This window comes from Eubalaena glacialis, chromosome 2, assembly GCF_028564815.1.
Source record: "Eubalaena glacialis isolate mEubGla1 chromosome 2, mEubGla1.1.hap2.+ XY, whole genome shotgun sequence".
Classification (NCBI taxonomy): Eukaryota; Metazoa; Chordata; class Mammalia; order Artiodactyla; family Balaenidae; genus Eubalaena; species Eubalaena glacialis.
Window position 1 is genome coordinate 71,234,159 of NC_083717.1, and position 22,724 is coordinate 71,256,882.

The 22,724-nt window shown below is 47.7% G+C and overlaps 1 protein-coding gene across 1 annotated transcript; it reads left to right on the forward strand.

The window, feature by feature from the left end:
- Window positions 1–7,219: 7,219 nt before the first annotated feature.
- On the forward strand, window positions 7,220–21,267 carry OAZ2 (ornithine decarboxylase antizyme 2). Its single transcript, XM_061182027.1, is given in 6 exon segments — window positions 7,220–7,428; window positions 17,383–17,458; window positions 17,460–17,540; window positions 18,803–18,978; window positions 19,764–19,849; window positions 20,093–21,267. Coding segments are annotated over 6 exon segments (570 nt in total). The 5' UTR covers window positions 7,220–7,408; the 3' UTR covers window positions 20,224–21,267.
- Window positions 21,268–22,724: the final 1,457 nt, after the last annotated feature.

The following is a 22,724-nucleotide window of genomic DNA, read 5'->3' on the forward strand; positions in this document are numbered from 1 at the left end:
TGTTTGTAAAGAAAATCAGATTGAATGCTTGTTTCTTACTCTTGCCAGTTTTCAGAATCATCTCCCATCAATTATTTTGTTAACCTGAAATATAGTTCAGATAAGAAAGGCAAGTTAAATGCTTGACTTGAATTCTCTCCCTTTATTTACCAGTTTTCAGAAAATGAGTTGGTTCCTTTGAATTCTCTAAAGGTGGTCGATGATGGGTTTTCTTCCTTTAACTTCTCCTTTCTCTCTCTTTCTCTTTCCTTTTGAGCATCAATAAGCACTCATGAATTTTATCATTATAAATTAGTTTTTACTAGATCTTTTCTGGAGAGTTTTTAAAAAAATATTTATTTGGTTGTGCTGGGTCTTATTTCTGGCAGGCGGGATCCTTAGTTGCGGCTCATGGGCTCCTTAGTTGTGGCATGTGAACTCTTAGTTGCGGCATGCGTGTGGGATCTAGTTCCCTGGCCAGGGATCGAATCTGGGCCCCCTGCATTGGGAGCACGGAGTCTTAACCACTGCGCCACCAGGGAGTTCCCTCTGGAGAGATGTTTATACAGAGGGAAGTGGGACTGAATTTACACTTATGGAACGTCTTCTACACGCTGGGCTAGGTACTTCCACATACACTATTTTATTTAATCCCATGGTAGTCTTGGAGGGCAAGTGCCATGGCCCTGTTTTTCACTGAGGAGGAGATGGGCCCTCAGTAGCCATGTGACTTGTCCAAAGTCATATTGCCAGGCAGTGGCCAAGCTCAGATTTGTCTGAGCCACATGGCATATAGCTTTCTTTCTTTCTCTCTCTCTTTTTTAAAAATTTTATTGGAGTATAATTGATTTACAATGTGTTAATTTCTGCTGTACAGAAAAGTGATTCTTTTCCATATTTTCCATTATGGTTTATCACAGGATATCAAATATAGTTCTCTGTGCTATACAGTAGGACCTTGTTGTTTATCCTATACATAATAGTTTGCATCTGCTAATCCCAAACTCCTATACTTCCCTCCCCCCCACCCCTCCTCCCCCTTGGCAACCACAAGTCTCTTCTCTGTATCTGTGAGTCTGTTTCTGTTTCGTAGATATGTTCATTTGTGTCGTATATAAGTGATATCAACCATATAGCTTTCTTGAATGAGATCCTACAGACACTAAGGTCCACTGATTACCCCTCTAGACTCCTTCTTACCTCTTGTCCTATATTCTCCTTACTTACCTGTTTTTGTTCCCTTGAGTTTGTCACTCTCATACTTGCAAGAGCAGTTCCTAGGGACTAGAATACTCTGTCCTGTAACCTAGTTCATAGCTTTTGTTGTTCTTGTTAAATACATTTTTGTTATATTTACATATATGATTTTACCTTAGTGCAAACTTATCACATTATATATATATATATATATTTTAAATTTGATCAGATAATTGTAGAGTCACATGCAGTTGTAAGAAATAATATACACTGATACACTTTGTCCAGTTTGTCCCAATGGCAACATTTCGTAAAACTAACTATAGTGTAACCTCATAATCAGGATATCGACATTCATGCAATCCACCTATCTCATTCAGGTTATCCCAGTTTTTCTTGTACTCATTTGCATGTGCCTGTGTGTGTTTAGTTCTATACAATTTTAGCACCTGAGTAGGTTCATGTTTCCACCACCACTGTCAGATACTGAACTGTTCCATCACCACCAGGATCCCCCAGTGTTGCCCTTGTGTAATCACACCCACTCCCTCCCCGCCTTCCTCCACCCCATCCCAAACCCCTGGCAACCACTAATCTGTCTTCTATTTCTAAAATTTTTGTCATTTCAATATGTTATATAAATGGAATAGTACAGTATGTGACCTTTTTAAAATCAGCCTAATTCCCAGGAGAGTCATCCTGGTTGTTGCATGTATCAATCAATAGTTCAGTCCTTTTTATTGCTGAATTATATTCCACAGTTTGGATGTACCAGTTTGTTTAACTATTCATCTGCTGAAGGACATATGGGCTGATTCCAGTTTTTGGCTATTATGAATAAAGCTGCTAGGAACATACATGTACAAGTTTTTATGTGAACGTAAGTTTTCATGTCTCCGGAATAAATGCCCAGGAGTGCAATTCTGATTGCATGGCTAGTTTTCTAAGAAACTGCCAAACTGTTTTCCAGAATGGCTGTGTTGTTATTTTTTAAGGATTGTGGAGAGCATGTTTGTGTGCTGAAGGGCGAGATTAGATTGCTTGAGCCAGGTCTTTGAAAAGGGGAGGGCTTCCCTGGTGGCGCAGTGGTTAAGAATCTGCCTGCCAATGCAGGAGATATGGGTTCGAGCCCTGGTCCGAGAAGATCTCACATGCCGCAGAGCAACTAAGCCCCTGCGCCACAACTACTGAGCCTGCGCTCTAGAGCCTGCGAGCCACAACTACTGAAGCCCGCACGCCTAGAGTTTGTGCTCTGCAACAAGAGAAGCCACGGCAATGAGAACGCCACGCACCGCAACGAAGAGTAGCCCCCGCTCGCCGCAACTAGAGAAAGCCCGTGCGCAGCAACGAAGACCCAACGCAGCCAAAAATAAAATAAATAAATGAATGAATAAATAGATAAATTTATTTTTAAAAAAAGGGGGAGAGAGGGTGGGCCCCGTATCTCCTGTGGAGGGGTTGTCTGGTCTTTTGTAAGGGAGGGGACACTTCTCAGAGTACCAGAAGGGGATACAGGTGGGTGGAGAGGCAGATTGTTTTGCAGGTTGTATTAGGAATGAGAGGGAGTTCCTCTTTGCTTCTATTTCCTCAGTAACATGAGAGGTTAAGGGGACTTCCCTGGTGGTCCAGTGGTAAAGAATCTGCCTTCCAAAGCAGGGGAGGTGGGTTCGATCCCTGGTCGGGGAACTAAGATCCCACACGCCTCCAGGCAACTAAGCTTGCACACCACAACTACTGAGCTTGCATGCTTCAACTAGAGAGCCACGTGCCGCAAACTACGGAGCCCACGTGCTCTGGAACCCACGTGCCACAACTAGAGAAGAGAAAACCTGCACGCTACAACTAGAGAGAAGCCCGTGTGCCGCTGCGAAGAGCCCACGTGCCTCAGAGAAATATCCTGCATGCCTCAATGAAGATCCCGCATGCCGCAACCAAGACCCAACGCAGCCAAAAAAATAAAAATAAAAATATTAAAAAATAAAGAAGTTAAGGAGATGTGTGTGTGTGTATGTATGTGTGTGTGTATATATATATATGTACACACACACACACGTATGGTGTTATTTATTTATTTATTTTTGGCCATGCCGCGTGGCATGTGGGATCCTAGTTCCCCAACCAGGGATCGAACCCGAGCCCCCTGCATTGGAAGCACGGAGTCTTAACCACTGGACCGTCAGGGAAGTCCCTATGTATGTATTTATACATATTCAATCACCATGTTCTACACCTAAAACTAATATAATGTTATATGTCCATTATAGCTCAACAAAACTGGGGAAAAAAACTTAGGCTAGTCATCAGCTAAGATGAGAGGGGTAGAGGTTTTGTAGAGAGAGAGTAGGTATAAAATTCATCTTAGAGAATGGAAAAATTGGGGAAATATAGTAGGAAGTCCCAGGCAGTGTTGAGAGCCCATCTGAGGTTAGGATTTGTGAAGAGAAGATAATCTGCCTGGCAGTGTGATTTTGCTCCAGCAAAAGCACTGAGAAGGCAAATGGTGGATTGATCCAGAGTAGGGGTTTTGCCAGCAAGCACCAAAGGAGGAGACAGGGCGAGAGAGTGGTTATCACGATGATGGAAACAGAGCTAGAAAAGAAGGAATGTGGAAACTGGGGATCATGAATAGTGAGAAGTTAGTGAGGTCAAGGGATCAGAGCTCATGAATTGTTGAGGAAGGCTTAAGGAAATTGTGGTCAGAGGGTCTATATATTGCAAGTGGTATGATTTTTGGTGAAAAAGTTGAGGGTGTGACTGCAGGAGTGGGCAGCTGCTGTGGAGTGTGGGAAATAGTGCTGGAGATGAGGAGGTCAGGATGTTGGAGGGGCCATCACATGGACATTGAGCTCACCAAATATAACAAAATTGAGGGTGGAGAGAGAGGCAGCAAGCTAAGAGCTAAATGAGGGGCATCGACCGGGAGGTTGATTGATGACATCAACCAAAATGGTATGTCCAGATGGTGAAGCTTCCAAGGAACAGGGGTTTTGTAGGACGGAGGGGAAACACTGTAGGAAGGAGGCGTTTAGAAATGGCATTGGGGGTGGAAGAGGAATAGACTTACCCACTTCCTGACCCTGAGGTACACAAGACTGAGAAGAAAATAGCATTAATCTAAGAGGGCTGCTAAAGAAGCAGTGTCTTCAGGGGAGAGCCAGGTTTCAGGTAAGGCAAGGAGGTGAAGGCAGCATCCTGAGAAAAGCTGATGTGGAAGAATTGCTGATCACAGGTTGCAGAGGGCACGGGGGAAATGTATGGCTGGGGGCAGGAAGGTGGGAGCCAGTGTGAGGACAAGGATAGAGGTTATAATGGATGAGAGGGAGCTAGAACCTGTGGTGATGACTGCGGTAAATAGGGATGGGAAATGATGGGATACAGCGCTCTCTGGAACTTTCTGTGTGGATGGAAAACCTGCACTATGCAGTACTGTAAGCGCTAGCCATATGTGGCTGTGAAGCACATGAAATGTGGCTAATGGGACTGAGGAACTGAATTTTTAACTTTATGTCTTTTTTTTTTTGGCTGCATCTGGGTCTTTGTTGCTGTGTGTGGGCTTTCTCTTGTTGCGGCGAGCAGGGGCTACTCTTTGTTGCGGTGCATGAGCTTCTCATTGCAGTGGCTTCTCTTGTTGCAGAACACGGGCTCTAGGCACGCGGGCTTCAGTAGTTGCAGCACGCGGGCCCTAGAGCGTACGGGCTTCAGTAGTTGTGGCTCGCCAGCTCTAGAGCGCGGGCTCAGTAGTTGTGGCACACGGGCTTAGTTGCTCCGCGGCATGTGGGATCTTCCCGGACCAGGGATCGAACCCGTGTCCCCTGCATTGGCAGGTGGCTTCTTAACCACTGTGCCACCAGAGAAGTCCCTAACTTTATTTCATTTTAATTAATTTAATTTTAAATAGCCACTAGTGGCTAGTGGCTGACATATCAGACAGTACAGATTAGAGGAAGGTGGCTCCCCGTTTTTGTGAATTTTCCACTTGCTGGTCAGGCAGCCATCAGATTGGTCACTCCTTCAAGCAGCAAGTTGTGCGAGACCCCTCCTCACTCCTCCACCATGTGAATACAGACAAAGCACAGGATCAGGCAACTCTGGGCCCAAATTCTAACGCTACCACTTACTAGCTTTGGATTAGAGCAAATAAATTAACTTGCCTGGTATATATGGGCCCTCAAAAGTATTAGTTGGCAAAAGCTCCCTGAGGTTCAGTTCATTTCATCTGTAAAACAGGAGTGGAGAGCTGTTGTAAAAATTAGCGCTTTAGCATGATGCTCAATAAATGGTGGCTATTACTGACATAGTGAGTTAATATCTGCTGGTTGGTCAAAAACTATCCTTTAGGTCAAGGGGTTACTTATCCAGGGATTGATCGTCTGGCAGAAATGAACCACCCTAGCTCCCTTTGGGGAGCAGGAGGATTGCCCAGGTCTCTGGGACTATGACATGGTGTAGATCAGGGGTGGGTTTAATTGTTCGATTCTGCTATGCACTAAGGTCAGAACATACCTGGCTTGAACTTGGAAAAGCAGGTAGGCATAGTCATGGAGACAAGGTAGAGATCTAAAGTGAGCCAGAGTATGGGACCAGTTGTGCTTAATATCTAATGATAACCTGGGCAGTTCTGGTATCATTTACCACTTCAACTTCTGCTGAAAAAGCCTTAGTTTGGCAGCTCCAAACTTTCTTCCATCCCTGAATTCCCATCATCTAAAAACCATAAGCATGTTTGTGGAGTTATAGTGTCCTGGATGGCTTTAATGTGGGACATTTGTGACTTGGGGCTATTATCAACTGGGGGTCATAGTGACCTTTGATCCGGAGTGATTGTGATCATTCTTTCTGTGAAGCCATCTCTAATTCCCTAGTTACTTTCTCTGTGGCCTCCCTCAGATTGAGCACTTACCTCATATTATGATGGCCTGTCTGTGTCCCTCCCTCTGATCAGATTGTGACATCCAAGGCAGGAACTTTGCCTAGTTGATCCTTGAGTATTCCTGGACTTTTGCACGTGCCTGGAGCACAGAGTAAGTAGCTGCTCAATAATTATTTGTTGAATAAATGAATGAATGGGATTTGAGGTGACAGCTACCCATTGTGCTCTGAGATAACATGACCCCTCTTCTGTGCAGTCTGGGTTGACCATGAACAGGGTCACAGCTCTGATGATTGTGTTGAAGTGCCTGTGATCTGAGGGGTCTGTGCACCAGTGATTGTGATCTGTTGACACTGATCTGTGATAAGGACCAGCAGGGATAATGACTGTTAACTAGTAACCTTGCATGATTGTGATCTGAAGCGCTTGTAAACAAGTCAGCGTTGATGCCTTCCACCACTGCTGTCAGGTGACTTGTGAGCCTCACTCACAGCCATTTGGCTTCATATGACCCCAGCCAGTAGCAGGCCTTGACCGTTGCCCTGAGATATGTCTGTAAGGTGCAGAGATTGTTGATCTCAGCTGATAGCTGAAGTTATTGATCTGCATATTATCTAAGGTAACTGAGATCTGTTGGCCCGGGCTTAGTCTCGAATGGCGCTAATATAATATGTGTAGTACTTTTTTTTTTTTTTTTTTTAATATGTGTAGTACTTCTAGATTTCCGAATTTGTTTAATAAAATATCCTCCCAGGGCCTACAAATGACACAGCCCTACTCGGCCCCATGCAAACAAGGGCTAGAGACCAGGACTGTCAGGTCAAGGCTCAGTAAACGGTACCCGAAATTCAACGCATCGTTCGGGCCGCTAGGCTGCCGCCAGGGCCACAAGGCCGCCAGGGCCACGACCACGACCACCCCCACATGCCGCTTTTCATCTGGACCGCCGCCCGGCCCCCTCCCCTACCGCCCCTCGCCCCTCGCCCCTCGCCCCTCGCCCCTCGCCCCTCGCCCCTCGCCCCTCGCCCCTACCGCCCCTGGTGCGCCTGCGCGGCGGCGGGGCGGTGCTTTGCCCTTTGTTGTGGGCCCCAGTTTCCCAGGACACCGCGCGGCGCTGGGGTGGGGCTATGCAGATAAGGCACTCGGGGGCGGGGCGGTTGCAGCGGCGTCGGCGGCGGCCGGGGAGGGTCAGTTGGAGGCAGGCGCTCGCTGAGGCAGGAGGAGGGCTCTGGGCCCGCTGCCTGACAGGGACTTAGCCCGCAGAGCTCGGCCCCGCGCGCGCGCGCGACCCCACACCCGCCCACTCATCCACCTACCCACTCCCTGCGCCGCCTCTTCCCACCCTGAGCAGAGCCGCCGAGGATGATAAACACCCAGGACAGGTAACGGCCCGGTTTAGGCTCCCCGCCCCCATCCTCCCCTCCTCTGCTCCAGAGGGCCTCCTCCCCACCCCCCAGCCGGTTCTCGCCCCTCCTACGGGACCCCATCCGGCCCCCACTGGGTCCCTTCCCTACTTCAGCCACCCCAGTCCGAGCCGCAGCCCCGCAAATGGGCCTCCCTCCGTCCTTTAGCGCCTATTCCTCCAGCCTGGCCCATCCCCCTCGTCCGAGCGTGCAGCCCGGTGAAGCCCCCAAAGACCCGGACCCAGTCTTCCAATCCAGTCCCCAGTTCCCTTCAGCCCCGCCGAACGGTGGCCCCTTCCCGAAACTGTGCTTTCTGTCTCATCCAGATTCCCCAAATTGTTTCCCGTCTTCCCCGAATCTTTCTTCCTGCTCGTTTAAGTCACTTAAAATTCTTCCCTTTGAATCCCTTCCCTAATTTAAACTGCACCTTCCAACCAGACGCTTCTTTTATCACTACCCCCCCCCCCCCAGGTCAGGCTCCGTCCTTCAGTTCTTAACTGGACCCATTACCCCCACCTGTCACCCTCGCCCCCCCCGCCCCCGGCCCCAGTCAGGCCTAATAGTCTTTACCGTGACACTCAGTGCTCCCCTTGGTCCCTCACTCCAGCTTCGTCTTTTCCCTCCCGTCCCCCCCTGGCACCCCTTTCCCAATTAGGCCCCATTTTCCCAGTCTTCTAACATCATCCTTTTTATTTCTCACTTTGGGCTTGATTCCTGTCCTCCATCCTGTTCCCTTAATGATGTTCCCCCCAACGCTCTTCTAAACATTCCTACCCCTTTAAACACTTTCTCTCATCTGTACTCTTACTCCTCCCATCTTAACTGAACCCCATCTCTAGACTATTAGATCACAGAGTTCAACCCACTCTGCTTTTGTTGAAGACCTGCCCTCTTTCCCTGCACCTCCAGTGCTTTCAAATTAGTCCCCATACTCGGCTCACCGGGCCTTTGCAAGTGTCCTTCCTCAAAACCTGACCCCAGCTTTCCCCCATTAATTGGAGAGAAAAGCTGCACATCTTTCTGAAACTGAGCACCAGTAGTTTTCTAAACTTGCTTCATATATACTTCCCCACTGCCCAAACTAGGCAGAATTCATTATTCAATTTTCCTCTCCCTACCTCTCCTCTTTTTCTCTGAGGCAGTCCTTGTCATGCATCTTTCCCTCCAACATATCCCATATTTATGCCCCAAACTCTTCTGTGAAACTGTTTCCTAATTTCCTGATTCCCCGTAATTTTTAACCCCAGCTGCTGCTTATACATCAGAATGGCTTTTATTTACAATTTGGGTTCTAATTCTCTTCCTCGTTGTTTCCCAAGACTTGTTGCTGCTCCGTCCAAAATGAGTCTGAAGCTCATTAGTTCCCCACACCAGACCCTTTGTCTCCAGATTTGGCCTTATGGCCTCTGCCTCTCACTTGGGCCACATTGTTTCGCAAGCAGATCCATTCCCTGAAAATCCTCCTTAAATTGTGCCATGGCCTGTCCAAAATTGGGTTTTGGTTCCTCTTACAAACACAGCCCTCCTAATTGCTTTTCTTCACACACAGCTCTAAGTACCACTCAAGGTTCCTCTCAAACTTGGGCTCCCTTCTCACAAAAATGGTTTCTAACTTGCCATTTCCCATTCCTTTAACAGCACCATTCTTAAATATTCCAGCTGGGTTTTCAGCTTTTCTTGTATCTCAGTGTTTCTCAACCCTAGGTACACATGTGAAATATCAATCACCTGGGCCCCCCTTCAAAGATCTGGTGTAATTAGCCTAGGGTAGGGCCTGGTTATTAGTATACATTTTCGAAGCTCTCTCTAATGGGCAACCAGGGTTGAGAAACACTGCCTCCCCTCCCTTCCCGCCAGAAGACCCTTCCCATCATATTCCTTTAGTGGGTGTCAGCCCTTTTTCTGCGGAAAAGGGTGTTGTCTTAGTCTTTCTCTCCCAGGAACGATCCAGAAATACCCAAAATACCTGCAACAGCCTCTTCAGTTCTCCTACCTCAAGTAACTCTGTTCTCAGCCATTAACCATTTTCTTCCCTTATTTCTTAGACTCTTATCTAGCTCTCACACCTCTGTTTCTTCCTTACATGCAGAAAGAAAATTCACTCCTCATTTCCTGGTTTGTTATAGTCCTGTTTGACCCGTTAACCCCTCCTCCCAAGCCCTCTTTACCTGCAGTCGTGTTCTGCTGCTCTCTTTTCCAAGACTCTCCATGTCCATCCCCCTTTGCAGTCCCCTCTTATTTCATCTTCTCGAAACCAGTCCCTCTGGAGCTGAGGAGGTGGAGGTGGCTATATACTTGGATGGTACTGGATGCAAAAGGTGTTACTTGTGGTAAAGAAGGCTGTGTGTGCTGAGGATAGAGTGCAGGTATGAGGGGGCATGATGAAGTGCAGGGGTGGAGGGAAGCAGAGGAACCTACAGGAAATCCCAGGGCATTGTGAGAAGGATTTTTCTTTTCTAGTCTTATGTTTTTGTCTCTGCAGTGGGGTTTGGAACGTGGTGTGGTCTCAGCAGGCCTTCTCTGGAGTCCTCCAGACTGAACTGGTCTAGGTGCCAAGTCCTTTGCAGGCCAAGCCCTGAGAGTTGAGCACTTAGGACCAACACATAAGGGTCTTTTCACCAACTGTGAGTGTGAGAGACCTGAATTCTAGTTCTGGCCTTGCCAGTGTGCTTACATGTAAAAAAGAGAGAGTTGGGTTTGCTTAACTATGAAGATTCCTTCCAGATTCCTAAGTGGCAAAACAGGCTTGCTTGTCTCCAGAGCCCTTGCTTTTTTTTTTTTTTTTTTTCTTTCTGCTTAGTGTGTTGGTAATTTGAGGGGCTTGGCTGTATGAAAGGCAGGTGAAGGGAGGAGCCAGCTGACCTGCCAGGGCCTGGGCAGGAGCAAGGCCTGGGATCAGGCTCCTCCACTTTGGCCTGGGGGTGGGGTGGGGTGTGCAGGGTGTCTGGTTTCTTTGAGTTATGGCAATCTTGTTTCCATAGCATGTTTCCAAGCCTCCTCTGGCCTGCCCCTAACTTTCTAAAAGGAATCCTGGTAGGGCCCTAACTAAGGATTTCGATTAAGAGCCGGATGTTCTTCCCAGTCAGTGTTCTTGATGTTTTGTATCCACAGAGGGGTGAGCTGGCTGGGAGTTTAGGGCCCATTGGGTGGGGGATGGGCTTTCCAGCTTCCCTGGCTCCAGTGAAATACTCAAGAGGTGGAAGCTTGGTTTCCTGGAAGAAATAGTTGCAGGGGAGCCTGCAGTATGTTTTGAAAACAAGGTTCTTCCTTTCCAGTTTTGTTCTGATTAGTACTTGCAAAATGTCAAAATTACTAATGGTGGGGGAGCGAAGAAGACACAGTACAAGAACATTTATTATGGTTTTTGAACAACAGGTTTAAATCCAAGTAAAGCAAGCTTCATGACTTTTCTCTCCCTGGATTTGTAGGGTCAGGAAGATAGTCTCTGTCTAGGGCTTGCTTAGTACCTTGTGACAGTACAGTATGTGGAGAAGAGCTTGCTCTGGCTTGATAGCCTTAATTACAATTAGTCTGTGTCTGATGGGCTTTGAGGAGAAGCATTTGGTTCCACAGGTGGTTTTCCTGGGCGGGGGGCCGCCAGGCTACAATGGTACATCATAGCTACTCTGAGCATCTTCACTGAATGGTTCCCTGGGTAATGGAATTTCTGTCTCTCCCCCTAAGAATTTGGTTTTGGTTATTCCTTATTTACTGGCACTGTGGCTTGTGGTTGTGGAGTGGTAGGGAGAACAGATTTTCCTTTGATGTGCCTTCAAGGTCATCCCATAGAGAGAGACACTCCTAGCATAGTCAGGAATCCCCCCAAATTGGAGGTATGCTTCAGAAAGCTGTGTGGACTAATAATAGTAATTCCTCACTGCCAGGAAATCCAAATTTAGCCCCAGAGCAGCTCAGAAATATAAAAAAAGGGGACTGAGGAGTGGGGTAGAGGGATGTTATGTACGTATATTTCTAGAAAAAAAAAAGAGTAATTCATCCCTTTTTTGAATGGGATACACAACAATACACAGTGTTGATTCAAGTTGGTGCCATGATTCGGAAGGCTGTGAAGCCTAATTGAAATCTATAGACCAGAAACGGCCAAGTAGGTGAGCAAGAATTTTGTTACTTGAAGTGAACAAAACAGGTAGTTTCTGGTTAGCAGCAGCAGAGTAAAATGCTTTGTATAACATAAGCCTTAAGAAAATTTTCTAGGTCTTTGATATTGTATGAACAATGAAGTAATTCTGTCCTAGGAAGAAAGGCTGGAACTGGGTGATGAGCTTACTATACAAACTAGATTGAGGTACTCGTAATGAAAAATTAAGGTCCTATTTTATTTTATTTTATTTTTTAATTTATTTATTTATGGCTGTGTTGGGTCCTTGTCGCTGCATGCGGGCTCTCTCCAGTTGCAGCGAGCGAGGGCCACTCCTCACCGCGGTGCACGGGCCTCTCATTGCGGTGGCCTCTCCCGTTGCGGAGCGTGGACTCCAAGCACGTGGGCCTCAGCAGTTGTGGCTCATGGGCTCTCGAGCGCAGGCTCAGAAGCTGTGGCATACGGGCCCAGTCGCTCCGCGGCATGTGGGATCCTCCCAGACCAGGGATCGAACCCATGTCCCCTGCATTGGCAGGCAGACTCTCAACCACTGCGCCACCAGGGAAGTCCCAAGGTCCTATTTTAAAGCATGATCACCTAGGTATCTACCCATCTCTGATAGCATATGTGATTGTGCCTACCTTTGGCTGAAGATCTACCAATATCAGCTGTGTAACAAGATAAGCAAATCTCAGAGGCACAGATATTCTATCTCGCTGCCACCATAAGTGTGTTTCTTGTGGAAAATCAACCAAAACCCAGTTTCGCTTTCAGTCTGTGATTCAGAGTGGTGATGTCATTTTATAATTTTATAATCATAATTTTATAATCGTGCTTAGCAAGTAGACTCCCTTTGGCACACCGAACAGCCCTAGTGAAATGACTTATGCCTGGCATCTGACCAAGGCCCCCTTCTCATATGGAAAGGGAATTGGCAGCTGGAGATCAGCCTGTCTGCTCACACTAGACTGAAGGTGGCCCTTCACCTCCCACCTTTCTTCCTATTTCTTTTTAGCTAATTGCAATGGCAGCCCTGGATTGTTCCCTCTTTGCTGCGTAGGGATTAGTCATCAGAGACCTTCCTAGTCTCAGAGTAAAAGCAGCCTGTGTGAGGGAAGTCAGGGCACCCTAGAGAGTGTTCTGTGAGGGAGGGCTGAGACAGGAATGGGTCAGAAGAGGTTGAAAGAGGGGAATGAATATAGAATGCTTGGGAATGTGGTTTTTATGTCTTTTCACTTGGTACCACAAGGTAGGTAATACTAAGGCTGTCTGATCCTCCTCTAACAGGTAATGGAAACCAGAGAGAAAGGGTGTAGACTTGAATGAATAATAAGCTCAGGCCACTGATTCAAGTGAAACATGATCAAAAGTATATCAAGGAGAATATGGATTCAAGTATTTGTTGAATGTAGCTGAATGGAAGTTAGCCACAGAATTACTTTTATATTAAATCTCTGCTCTGTGTAGCAGGCTGTACTCTGCTTTGAGCAAACTAAATATAAAAATCAAAACTGACATAAAGTCAACTGGAGGTGATTCTTTAACAGGAGATCTTTTATTTTCTCAAGAGATTTTAGGTTACCTCCTTTAAATAGTAAGCACCTAGAGATTTAAAAATGGGATTTGAATTATAAAAATATGATTTACCAGCAACGTTCCCCAGGAATACATCTGTGGCATACGCTGCCTGTCTGTAGCCAGCGTATGAAATTATAACCTGCTAAGGACATTTCAGACAGCAGTTTCACAGAACACTTTAAATTAGAGGCAGCAGGATGTGATAAGTTGGTAGCATTCATATGTATCCTGAGGAGTGTTTCCAAGGGCATGTCTGATAGCAACTGAGAAAATAAAAGGCACTAACACATCGGCTCTAATCTCCCATCTATCTTCCGAATTGACTTGGATACCTGACACCCTCATTTCCAGCATGGTATTTTTTTTCTTCTTCTCCAAAAGCAAGACCAGCCCAGCTGGATGTTTGAGTTCAGTCTGATACATTTGATTCTCCTTAATCAGCCTGATCTTTTCAGCCTCTAGACTGAGCTTCTTAAATCATCCTTTGGTGGTAGAGATTAAACCATGCCTGCCCCCCAGTGGAGTGAACAGGATATGAGGGAGGAATGGAAGAAGCTGGGCATTGGAGCCAGTAGAAACATGACTGAACTGAATATGAAACCTAACCTGACTTGGATCTTGTGACAGGGAGACTTGTGTTTAAAAGCCACTTTCTCTTGTGCTTAAGTTCCTCCAGGATTCACTATTCCTATTGAGGTTGGTGGCATATTTTGCCACAATACCATTTTGAACACTAGAGCTGATACAAGAAGGCCGTTGCTGGGCAATTTTATGCCCCTGAATTACTTTAACCACCACATATGTACCCATATCCCTTCCCTTTTCATGTCAGAAATGACAGCCAGGTTTTTTTGAAAGAGAGCAATTTGCCATTCGCACAGCAAGTAACTAAAAACAGATTTATTATGATGGATGATTAAAGTAACTATTGATTGTGATCTACTGTCTACTAAGCTTATCCCAAACACCAGCTGTTTCTCTTGGGGAACTGGAACTGGATGCCAGGTTGGGGACCTGAAACACCCTTCCACCCCCCACTCTCTCTCACACACACACACACACACACACACACACACACACACATACTTGCTTTCTGTGCAGACTTTGTGGGGGAGGAAAGAGTTTCCAGGATCCTGTGTGAGTGGGGAAGTAAATGATTTGTTACCGTGGGATGAACTGCTTGCATTTTTATTTGAAGGAGGAGCGAGATCATGACATCAGAAATATCACGATCTCATAGATTAGTGCTGGACGCAGGGCAGGCCCTAGGGATTATTTCTAGGAAGACAAAGGGGATTCTGGATCAAAAAAAAAAAAAACCCACCTTATTCTGATCTTTTCAGTGGGTTGGCCCCATTGCTTCTGCTATTTGCAAGTGAAAATTAGTTCAGAATCAAGATGGTGGTTGGAATACAGGTCAGGAGTTGAATGTAGCTCTCCCATCTAGAGACCATTGAGGAGTAATTTCTTTGGAAGTGAGTTAGCACCAGAATTTTAGAACTGCTAGGGCCTTGGTGATCTGGTTGTTTTGTGAACCCATGCAATTCTCCTGGTATACAAGGCTACATCTCATCTATCTACCCCAGAGGTTTGCCCAGTCCTTGGGTAGCTCCACTGACCAATACAAGCAAGGCAGCTTTCTCCAGCAGCCCAGCCTTCCTGGTGCTCCTGCAGCAACCTCAACAGAGGCCTGAAGGTGGTCACTAGGGAATGGGAAGGGAACCGTCCCATGTGGGGTGTGTGTGGGTGCCTTTATTTGGGGAAACTCCCACTTTCGTTTTCTTTTTTTTCTGGCCTGGACAGTCTTATTATTCTGTCCCTTAGCACACTGGAAGGGGGGAATTTTTTTTTTTTAATTTTTAAATTTTTATTTTTGGCTGTGTTGGGTCTTCATTGCTGCACGTGGGCTTTCTCTAGTTGCGGTGAGCGGGGGCTACTCTTCGTTGCGGTGCACGGGCGTCTCATTGCGGTGGCTTCTTGTTGTGGAGCACGGGCTCTAGGCGCGCAGGCTTCAGTAGTTGCGGCTCGTGGGCTCTAGAGTGCAGCTCAGTAGTTGTGGCGCACAGGCTTAGTTGCTCCGCGGCATGTGGGATCTTCCTGGACCAGGGGTCGAACCCGTGTCCCCTGCATTGGCAGGTGGATTCTTATCCACTGCGCCACCAGGAAAGCCCTTCTTCTTCTTTTTTTTTTTTTTTTTTAATTTCTATTGGAGTATGGTTGCTTTACAATGTTGTGTTAGCCTCCAGTGCACAACAAAATGAATCAGCCATACACATATCCCCTCCCTTTTGGGCTTCCCTCCCATTTAGGTTACCACAGTGCATTAGGTAGAGTTCCCTGTGTTATACAGTATGTTCCCATCAGTTGTCTATTTTATACATAGTATCAATAATGTGTATGTGTCAACCCCAGTCTCCCAGTTCCTCCCACCCCACCCCTTGGAAGGGGTTAGCAGCTCATTGTCCCCAGCAGAAAATAAGTCCTGTTCTTAAGAGCAGTCTGTAGCCCAGTCCTCTGTCATGCTTCTTCTGCTCGTAGCTGTTGGTGAGGCCGAGTAGGGGACATGGGATGCCCTGAGGCTTTCCAGAGGAGGCCCAAGGAGGGCCACATGGTTAATCCCCAGGTGCTGATGCTTCTCCGGGCCCACTGACACTGCCTGGGAATTCCATCTCCCAGTGAAATTTCCAAGTGTGATTTCAGGCCCCTGGTTGAAATCCTTGAGAGAACAGAGGAGCTGAGCTAGAGCAGTGATGGGTTTGGACTTCCTGTCACAGGTGGAATGCTCATGTAGGTCTCTTAGTACGGAGGGTCTGAGTGGGCTGCGCCTCTGGTTACTGTACCATTGCCATGTTAGGTGTGAGTTTAGTTCTGTTGCTCTGAGCCTACGTGAAGAATCCAAATCTGGCACGCCATGCCATGTAAAGCAAAGGACAGTGTGCAGAATGGTGCCTCTCAACATTCTACAAAGGGTTTTCAGGGAAAAAAGGTCTTGATTTATAGCATTCGCTGTTTTCTGTGGTTTAAATATTCCCCCGTGGCTGATTCAAGCTAACCAACATGCCATCACTAAACGCAACTATAGTTGGGAAGAGATGTGCACAATTGGGTGAGCTGGCTCCAGCACCCCACTGAAGCACCCTCCCATCTATGTTACCCACTGCGTTCCAGCTGCCCTGAGGCTGGTGTGCTGGGGCCAGGCCTTGCTGCTGAGTCATGGTGTTAAATGCACAGTTTTCCTCTTTCCTTGCTTCACTTGCTCTTCACCTGTGGAGTGAGCTACATCTCAGCCTAAAGAGCCAGTAAATTGGATTCAAAGAAGGAGTGGAGTAGATTTGGAACCCTGTTCGGTCCACCTGAAAATCCTGGTGGCCAGTAAGGGGACACACCTGAAGGTGACAGGGAGCTCCTTTAGGAGCCTTTCACCGTCTGTGATCCATCTGATAATTGGCTTCCTTACTCAGGTCCTGGCATGTATACCTCCTCCTAGCAACCACCATGCCCGCAATATATACGTGTTGAGTGTCCATTCTAACCGCATCAGTATTACCTGAACTCCCACGCCCAGGTCAGATTCCAGCAAAGAAGGGCAACCCTGTGTTTGGTGGCACACCAGGGACTAACTCAGATGCCATCATAATACTCTGTACTATAGTGCACCTCCTCTCCGGGAGCCAAATCCCTGGATTTGATTCAGTTCTTGACCCTAGAGGGATTTGGGTAAGTGATTTCTTGTTTAGTTCCATTGTTCAGATCAGGGAGGCCATCATTGGAAAAGTGGCCTTGGGAGTTCCTCAGGGACTCCGTATCTAGCCCATGTGACTTCCTGAGGCCCATATGCCTCTCCAGCCTGAAGGGATTGTGTAGGCTTTGTGATTCTGCCATATAGGTTGTTGAGACATTGTTAGGGTAAGGAAAGGGGCTGGTGGGGGTCTGGGCCTCTAGGCCTACTAGGCAAGCCAGCATCTGGTTCTTCCCAAGGTCTGCTGGTACCACAGAGATTTGTTTGATGTTTGACAGGGGCTCCTTTGGTCAGACATATCCCCTTGACCCTGAACCCTTCTGGGACTCTCTGTGCCTCTGTAGGACGGTGGGTTCCTGCCCTTCAAGAGAGAAGTAGTTCTGAGAGCTGTAGCTGGAAGGACTGGGGCAGTTGTTGAGGGAGTACTTGTTTAGGGAGAGCCAGGGCAGGGGTGGGGCAGGATGCTGAGTTAAATCTTCAAGACTTTGTGTTTACTGTCTCACTTTATCTCTTGCAGTAGTATTTTGCCTTTGAGTAACTGTCCCCAGCTCCAGTGCTGCAGGCACATTGTTCCGGGGCCTCTGTGGTGCTCCTGATGCCCCTCACCCACTGTCGAAGATCCCCGGTGGGCGAGGGGGCGGCAGGGATCCTTCTCTCTCAGCTCTAATATATAAGGTAAGGACTGTGGGGTGGAAGGCTTGGAGCAGCGCCTTCTCAGACACTGCTGAGCATCTGCTTAAGGGCAGTGATCACTCTCCTTAGTCTTCTGAGTCTTAGGCCAGGCCAGTAGGGGGACTGGGGAGGACTTTTTCAACTGAGGCTGCTATGAGGCTTTTGGGGAGTACCAGGAGGATATCAGCACCAAGCAAACACCCTGCCATCTTCTCAGCTTAGGTCAGCACTTTAGTGCTGGTTCTGGGCCCTGAGTGGGAGGTGGAAGAAAAAGTGGGGAGGGGCAACAGTGAGTGGAAGAATGCAAGAGCTCTTGCCTCGTGCTGCTCCTCAGTTTTTTCTTGAGGAATACCAAGGGCCAGGAGTTTTCCCATTGTCCTCGACTCTCGGGCATTCTGACTTCTGTCCCTTACCAGTCTGGGGGGCATGGGGCAGGGCAGTGGCGGGGGTGGGTGGTAAGGAGAGGGCGCCTTGCATCTCAGTCATCCATCACCCTGGCAGCATAGGGCACAGCCCAGGAGCTATAGAGAACCCTGGGAGTCTGTCCTGAGAGTGATCTGGGCTGGGGCAGCTAGCCCTTTGCTGCCTTTTAATCTCCTGTGAGGCCAGAAGTGGTTTAGCTTCTCTCTATGACTGGCATTGAAGGGTGGCAGGGCAGCTGAGTCCTGGTCTCTTGAGACTCTGGCAGGGGAGACAACATGGACTCTGTAGCCGCCTGGAAGCCAGCTTGGGTTGACCTGTGCTCCAGCTGAGCCCTCATGAACATCCTCATTTGCTTCTAATGTTTCTCTTTCAGAGAAGGAAGGGAAAGAACATGGTGTTGGGGGGATAAGCATGGGCTTTTAGTCAGGGAGACCTGATTCGAATCTCAACTCTGCCATTTACTCACTGTGGCGCCTTGGGTCAGTTGCTTAATTGTTCTGGGCCCCCAGTATCTTACGTTTAAAGTGGGGATACTGATGCCTACCTCAAGTGCTTGTTGTGGTGATTGAAAAATGGGAAAGTACTTTGTACAGGACTTGGCATCTGGTGGATTCTTGGTAAATATTCCCTTCCCATCATGCTGGCTTTTAGCCGACACCAACTGGTCTCAGTGCCCGATGGCTCCATTTAGCCAGCACGCTGCTCTACGTTTTCAGCGTGCCCTCTATCCTGTGCTACCCTGAGGTTGGCCCAAGAGGACTCCTTACACCACCTAGGTTAGGGAGCCTCTGATGTGGCCAGAAGCAGTAGTGACCTGGTCCTCTGACCTGATCTCCTCCCAGGACGAGAAGCTCACTGTGACACAGGACCTCCCTGTGAACGATGGAAAACCTCACATCGTCCACTTCCAGTATGAGGTCACCGAGGTGAAGGTCTCTTCCTGGGATGCAGTCCTGTCCAGCCAGAGCCTGTTTGTAGAAATCCCAGATGGATTATTAGCTGATGGGAGCAAAGAAGGGTAAGGAGCAAGTGCTGGGGAAGGGCAGGAAGCCTGCTCTAGAGAAGGGCGTATGCTTACTAGAGACAACAGATGGCCAGCCTTCTCCCCTAGCTCTCGGCTGCCCAAGCAGATACCATTTTGTAACAGGTTAGTTTCAGCCAGTAAAACAGGCCTGTTATAATGAAAGCAGATCATTATCACACATTAACCAAATTCCTGTCATTTAATCACCCTAGTGGACATCAAATTCCCCTTGAGCCATTGTATAATGGTGCAGTTCAAAGGCCAGGAGCTCAGAGATACAGTGGGATTTCATTGGATTGGGCAAGGCCCTCCAAGCACCCAGCTGTGGAAGAAACAGTCCTGAGAATGGAGTTCTCTTGAGTGGCTCCAGCCTCTTGAGGAAATCCTTTTAGGAAGTGTTAGGGTCCAAAGTCCCTCTCAGCAGCAGGTGGTCACCATTAAACTTGGCAACTTTGGAGGACCTCTGAGAAACTGGGTTCTCTTCCTAGGTCCCATACTTTCTTGTGAACTGCATTAGTTAAGTTGGTTAGTGTTAATTTCAGATGAAGAACCTTTATTCCAGGAAGAGAGAATTCAGTGACATTTTTCTTAGGGATTGTGGTTTATTTTTTTCTGAACTTAGGGCTCCTGAGGTCTTGAAATAGGAACCTTCTTCCTGAAGCTTCCCTATTTACAGTGCTGGCTGTAAGCCTCAGGAAAGCCTTGGGTGGGGTGTAGAGGGGTGAGGCCAAAGTCTAGAGGGGGCAGTGGGCCTGAGTTGTTTTCCTTGCTTCTTGCAGATTGTTAGCACTGCTAGAGTTTGCTGAAGAGAAGATGAAAGTGAACTACGTCTTCATCTGCTTCAGGAAGGGCCGGGAAGACAGAGGTGAGGGGGCAGAGCAGCTTGAGACCTACTGCCCAGGCTGGGGAGGGGAAAAGGGGGCTCTTAGTGAGGTGGGGCTCCTGAGTTTGACATACAAACCCTGGCAGATCATGGGATTGGGAGTGTCCAAATTTAGGAAAGGCCTAGTGCTTATTTATTCCATCTTTGTTTTGGGTTTTCCCTTGATTTGAGCCTACCCTTGTTGTTTCTTACCAGAATCCTTTTTTACACTCTTCTTTTCTGCAGCTCCACTCCTGAAGACCTTCAGCTTCTTGGGCTTTGAGATTGTGCGTCCAGGCCATCCCTGTGTCCCCTCTCGACCAGATGTGATGTTCATGGTTTACCCCCTGGACCAGAACTTGTCCGATGAGGACTAATGGTCATTAGAGGATGCTTTGCCCGAGAGCCACAGTGGGGGAAGAGGGGAAGTTAGGCAGCCCTGGGACAGAGGAGGGGGCTTCTTGCTGTCTAGGGAAGGACGCTGAGGGGCTCAGGGTGAGGGTTGCCTATTGTGTTCTCGGCGTTGACTCATTGAAATTGTTTTCCATAAAGAACAGTATAAACATATTATTCACATGTAATCACCAATAGTAAATGAAGATGTTTATGAACTGGCATTAGAAGCTTTTTAAACTGCGCTGTGTGATGTGCTCTATCTAGCCTAGGGGAGGACATTGCCTAGAGGGGGAGGGACTGTCTGGGTCCGGGGGCAAGGCCTGGAGAGCTGGTGGACAGCACTCTCAGGCTGAGGTTCCCCTGCTGTTGGGCTTTCTTTTTTGGTTTTTAAGACTTGTGTATTTTCTTTCCTTGCTTCCTGTCACCCCAGGGACTCGGGACTATAGGCTTTTCAGCCCCTGGGCAGTGTCCTTCAATTGTTTTTTGACACTCCACCTGGGCTTCTCTCTGTGCATTTGTGTCTGGCCTGGAGAAAGCAGGTCTGACCCCTCCTTTACAGCTTCGTGTTATTCTGGCATTTGGTTAAGCTGGCTTAATCTGTTTCATGTTATCAGTGCATTTAAAATAGGGGCATTGAAGTTCACTCCCACCATCAGGGCTTTTTTTGGGGTGCCTGGGCCTTAAAAAACACTAGCCAAACTCCAATTCTCAGATTACGGCCAGGAGTTCTCGCTCTTGGCCGCAGGCCCAAGGTATGTCCTTCCTAGGGTCACAGACAGCAGAGGGGAAGAGGAAGAGCAGCTCAGGGCCTGGGGGTTGTGGGAGAATCTGCTCCGAGGGACTGGATGCCTCTGCCTGGCTAAGTCTAGTGCTAACTGCGCCCCTCTCTAACAGGTTCTGAGTAGTGCCTGAGACCCTGCTTCCCAGGGCTTGGCAGTGGCACTGAGGGTGTAGAAGTGGCCTGCCCTTTTCTGTTTTCACTGAACAGCTTGTTCTAAGGGGGGAGGAAGGGGGAGAGGTCTAGACTGGGCGAGGGGGTGGGGGTGTCAGGGAGGCAAGTGTGTTGTGTTACTGTGTCAATAAACTGATTTAAAGTTGTGGTTGGTCTGTCCTTTATTCCTGTACCAGGGCCAGCTTCCTCTACTGCTGTCTTTTGAGTCTAGAGCCCAACCCAGCAGGGGTGTGATACATGCTTCTCAGGAAAAAAGCAGCAGTGCATCAGGACAGATGAACGGCTGAGGTCTCTGGGGCCACGTTACAACGCAAAACTCGGGGTTGCTAGGAGTCTGGGACAGAATGCTGGAGCCCCCTAGAGACAGGTATGTACACAGAGCTTCATCCAGAATAGAGGCTATACATACCAGGATCCAAGCCCTTCTTAATTTTTGTGTAGAAGGCTGGGTCCTCAAACTGGGTTTTGGCTTTCACATGGAGCTGCCTGACATTCCCATTCCTGGGGGTGTCTGAAGGAAGCGGAACACACCTTCCCTAGGAAGATAGTTTTCTCCTTTTGGAGCCCAGTGCCCTAAGGCATGGCTGCCCTTCCCCTGTACCACCAGCCTGATGGATAAGCTCTCAGTGGCATTGGAGGGGGCTAGAATCCTCTTCACCTATGTTCTCTTTTTAAATTTCTCGCCAGTATTTTTTTCCTTTTGCTTTTTTGTTTTCCCAAGTGAAGTGCTGGGCATGTTCTTCCACCTCCTACAGCTTTAGAACTGTTTACTTACTTTTGAGCTGTGGCTGTCTTTACATCCTCTGAGTCTTTGGCCCATTTTCACATTGTTCTGTGTGGAGCTTACTTGTGTTTTCACCCTAGACAAGTCTTTAACCTTGGACTCTACCTAATACTCATGAAAAGGAGTTCAGCACCTCTACCCCACATGGTATTAGTAGAAAGTCTGGGCCTAGGGACTTCCCTGGCGGTCCAGTGGTTAGGAATCCACTCTTCCACTGCAGCGGGCACAGGTTCGATCCCTGGTCGGGGATCTGATCCCACATGCCATGCATTGCAGCCAAAAAAAAAAAAAAAGTCTGGGCCTAGAGATGATTCAACTGAAATATGAAGGGCTTTGAAGATGTCTTCCACTGAGCACATAATCCTTAGAGGTATCATAAAGTCTGTGACTGAAAAGTGGTCATTACGGTGATATTTACAACAGAGATCCACATGAATGCTGACAATGGCCAAGTTAATGTAGGCAGTTTAGGATTCAGATGTTAAATTCAAACCCAAGGACTCTATAAGGCAGGGATAAGGAACCAAGAAAAACAGTTCTCATCTGCAAAGCTAGCGAGTGGACAGCAAACATGCCTGAGACTTTGCTGCCATCTGCTGGTGGCTCCTCTTTAACACAGCCAGAGTTAGAAAGGCTGAATTGGAAACCCAGGCACTCAGCTAAGATTTCTCTTTCAAAAAGAAAAGACTTCTGCTAGGTTAAAAGACCACTGTCTGTCAGGAAAGAAATATGGTACCCAAAATCTG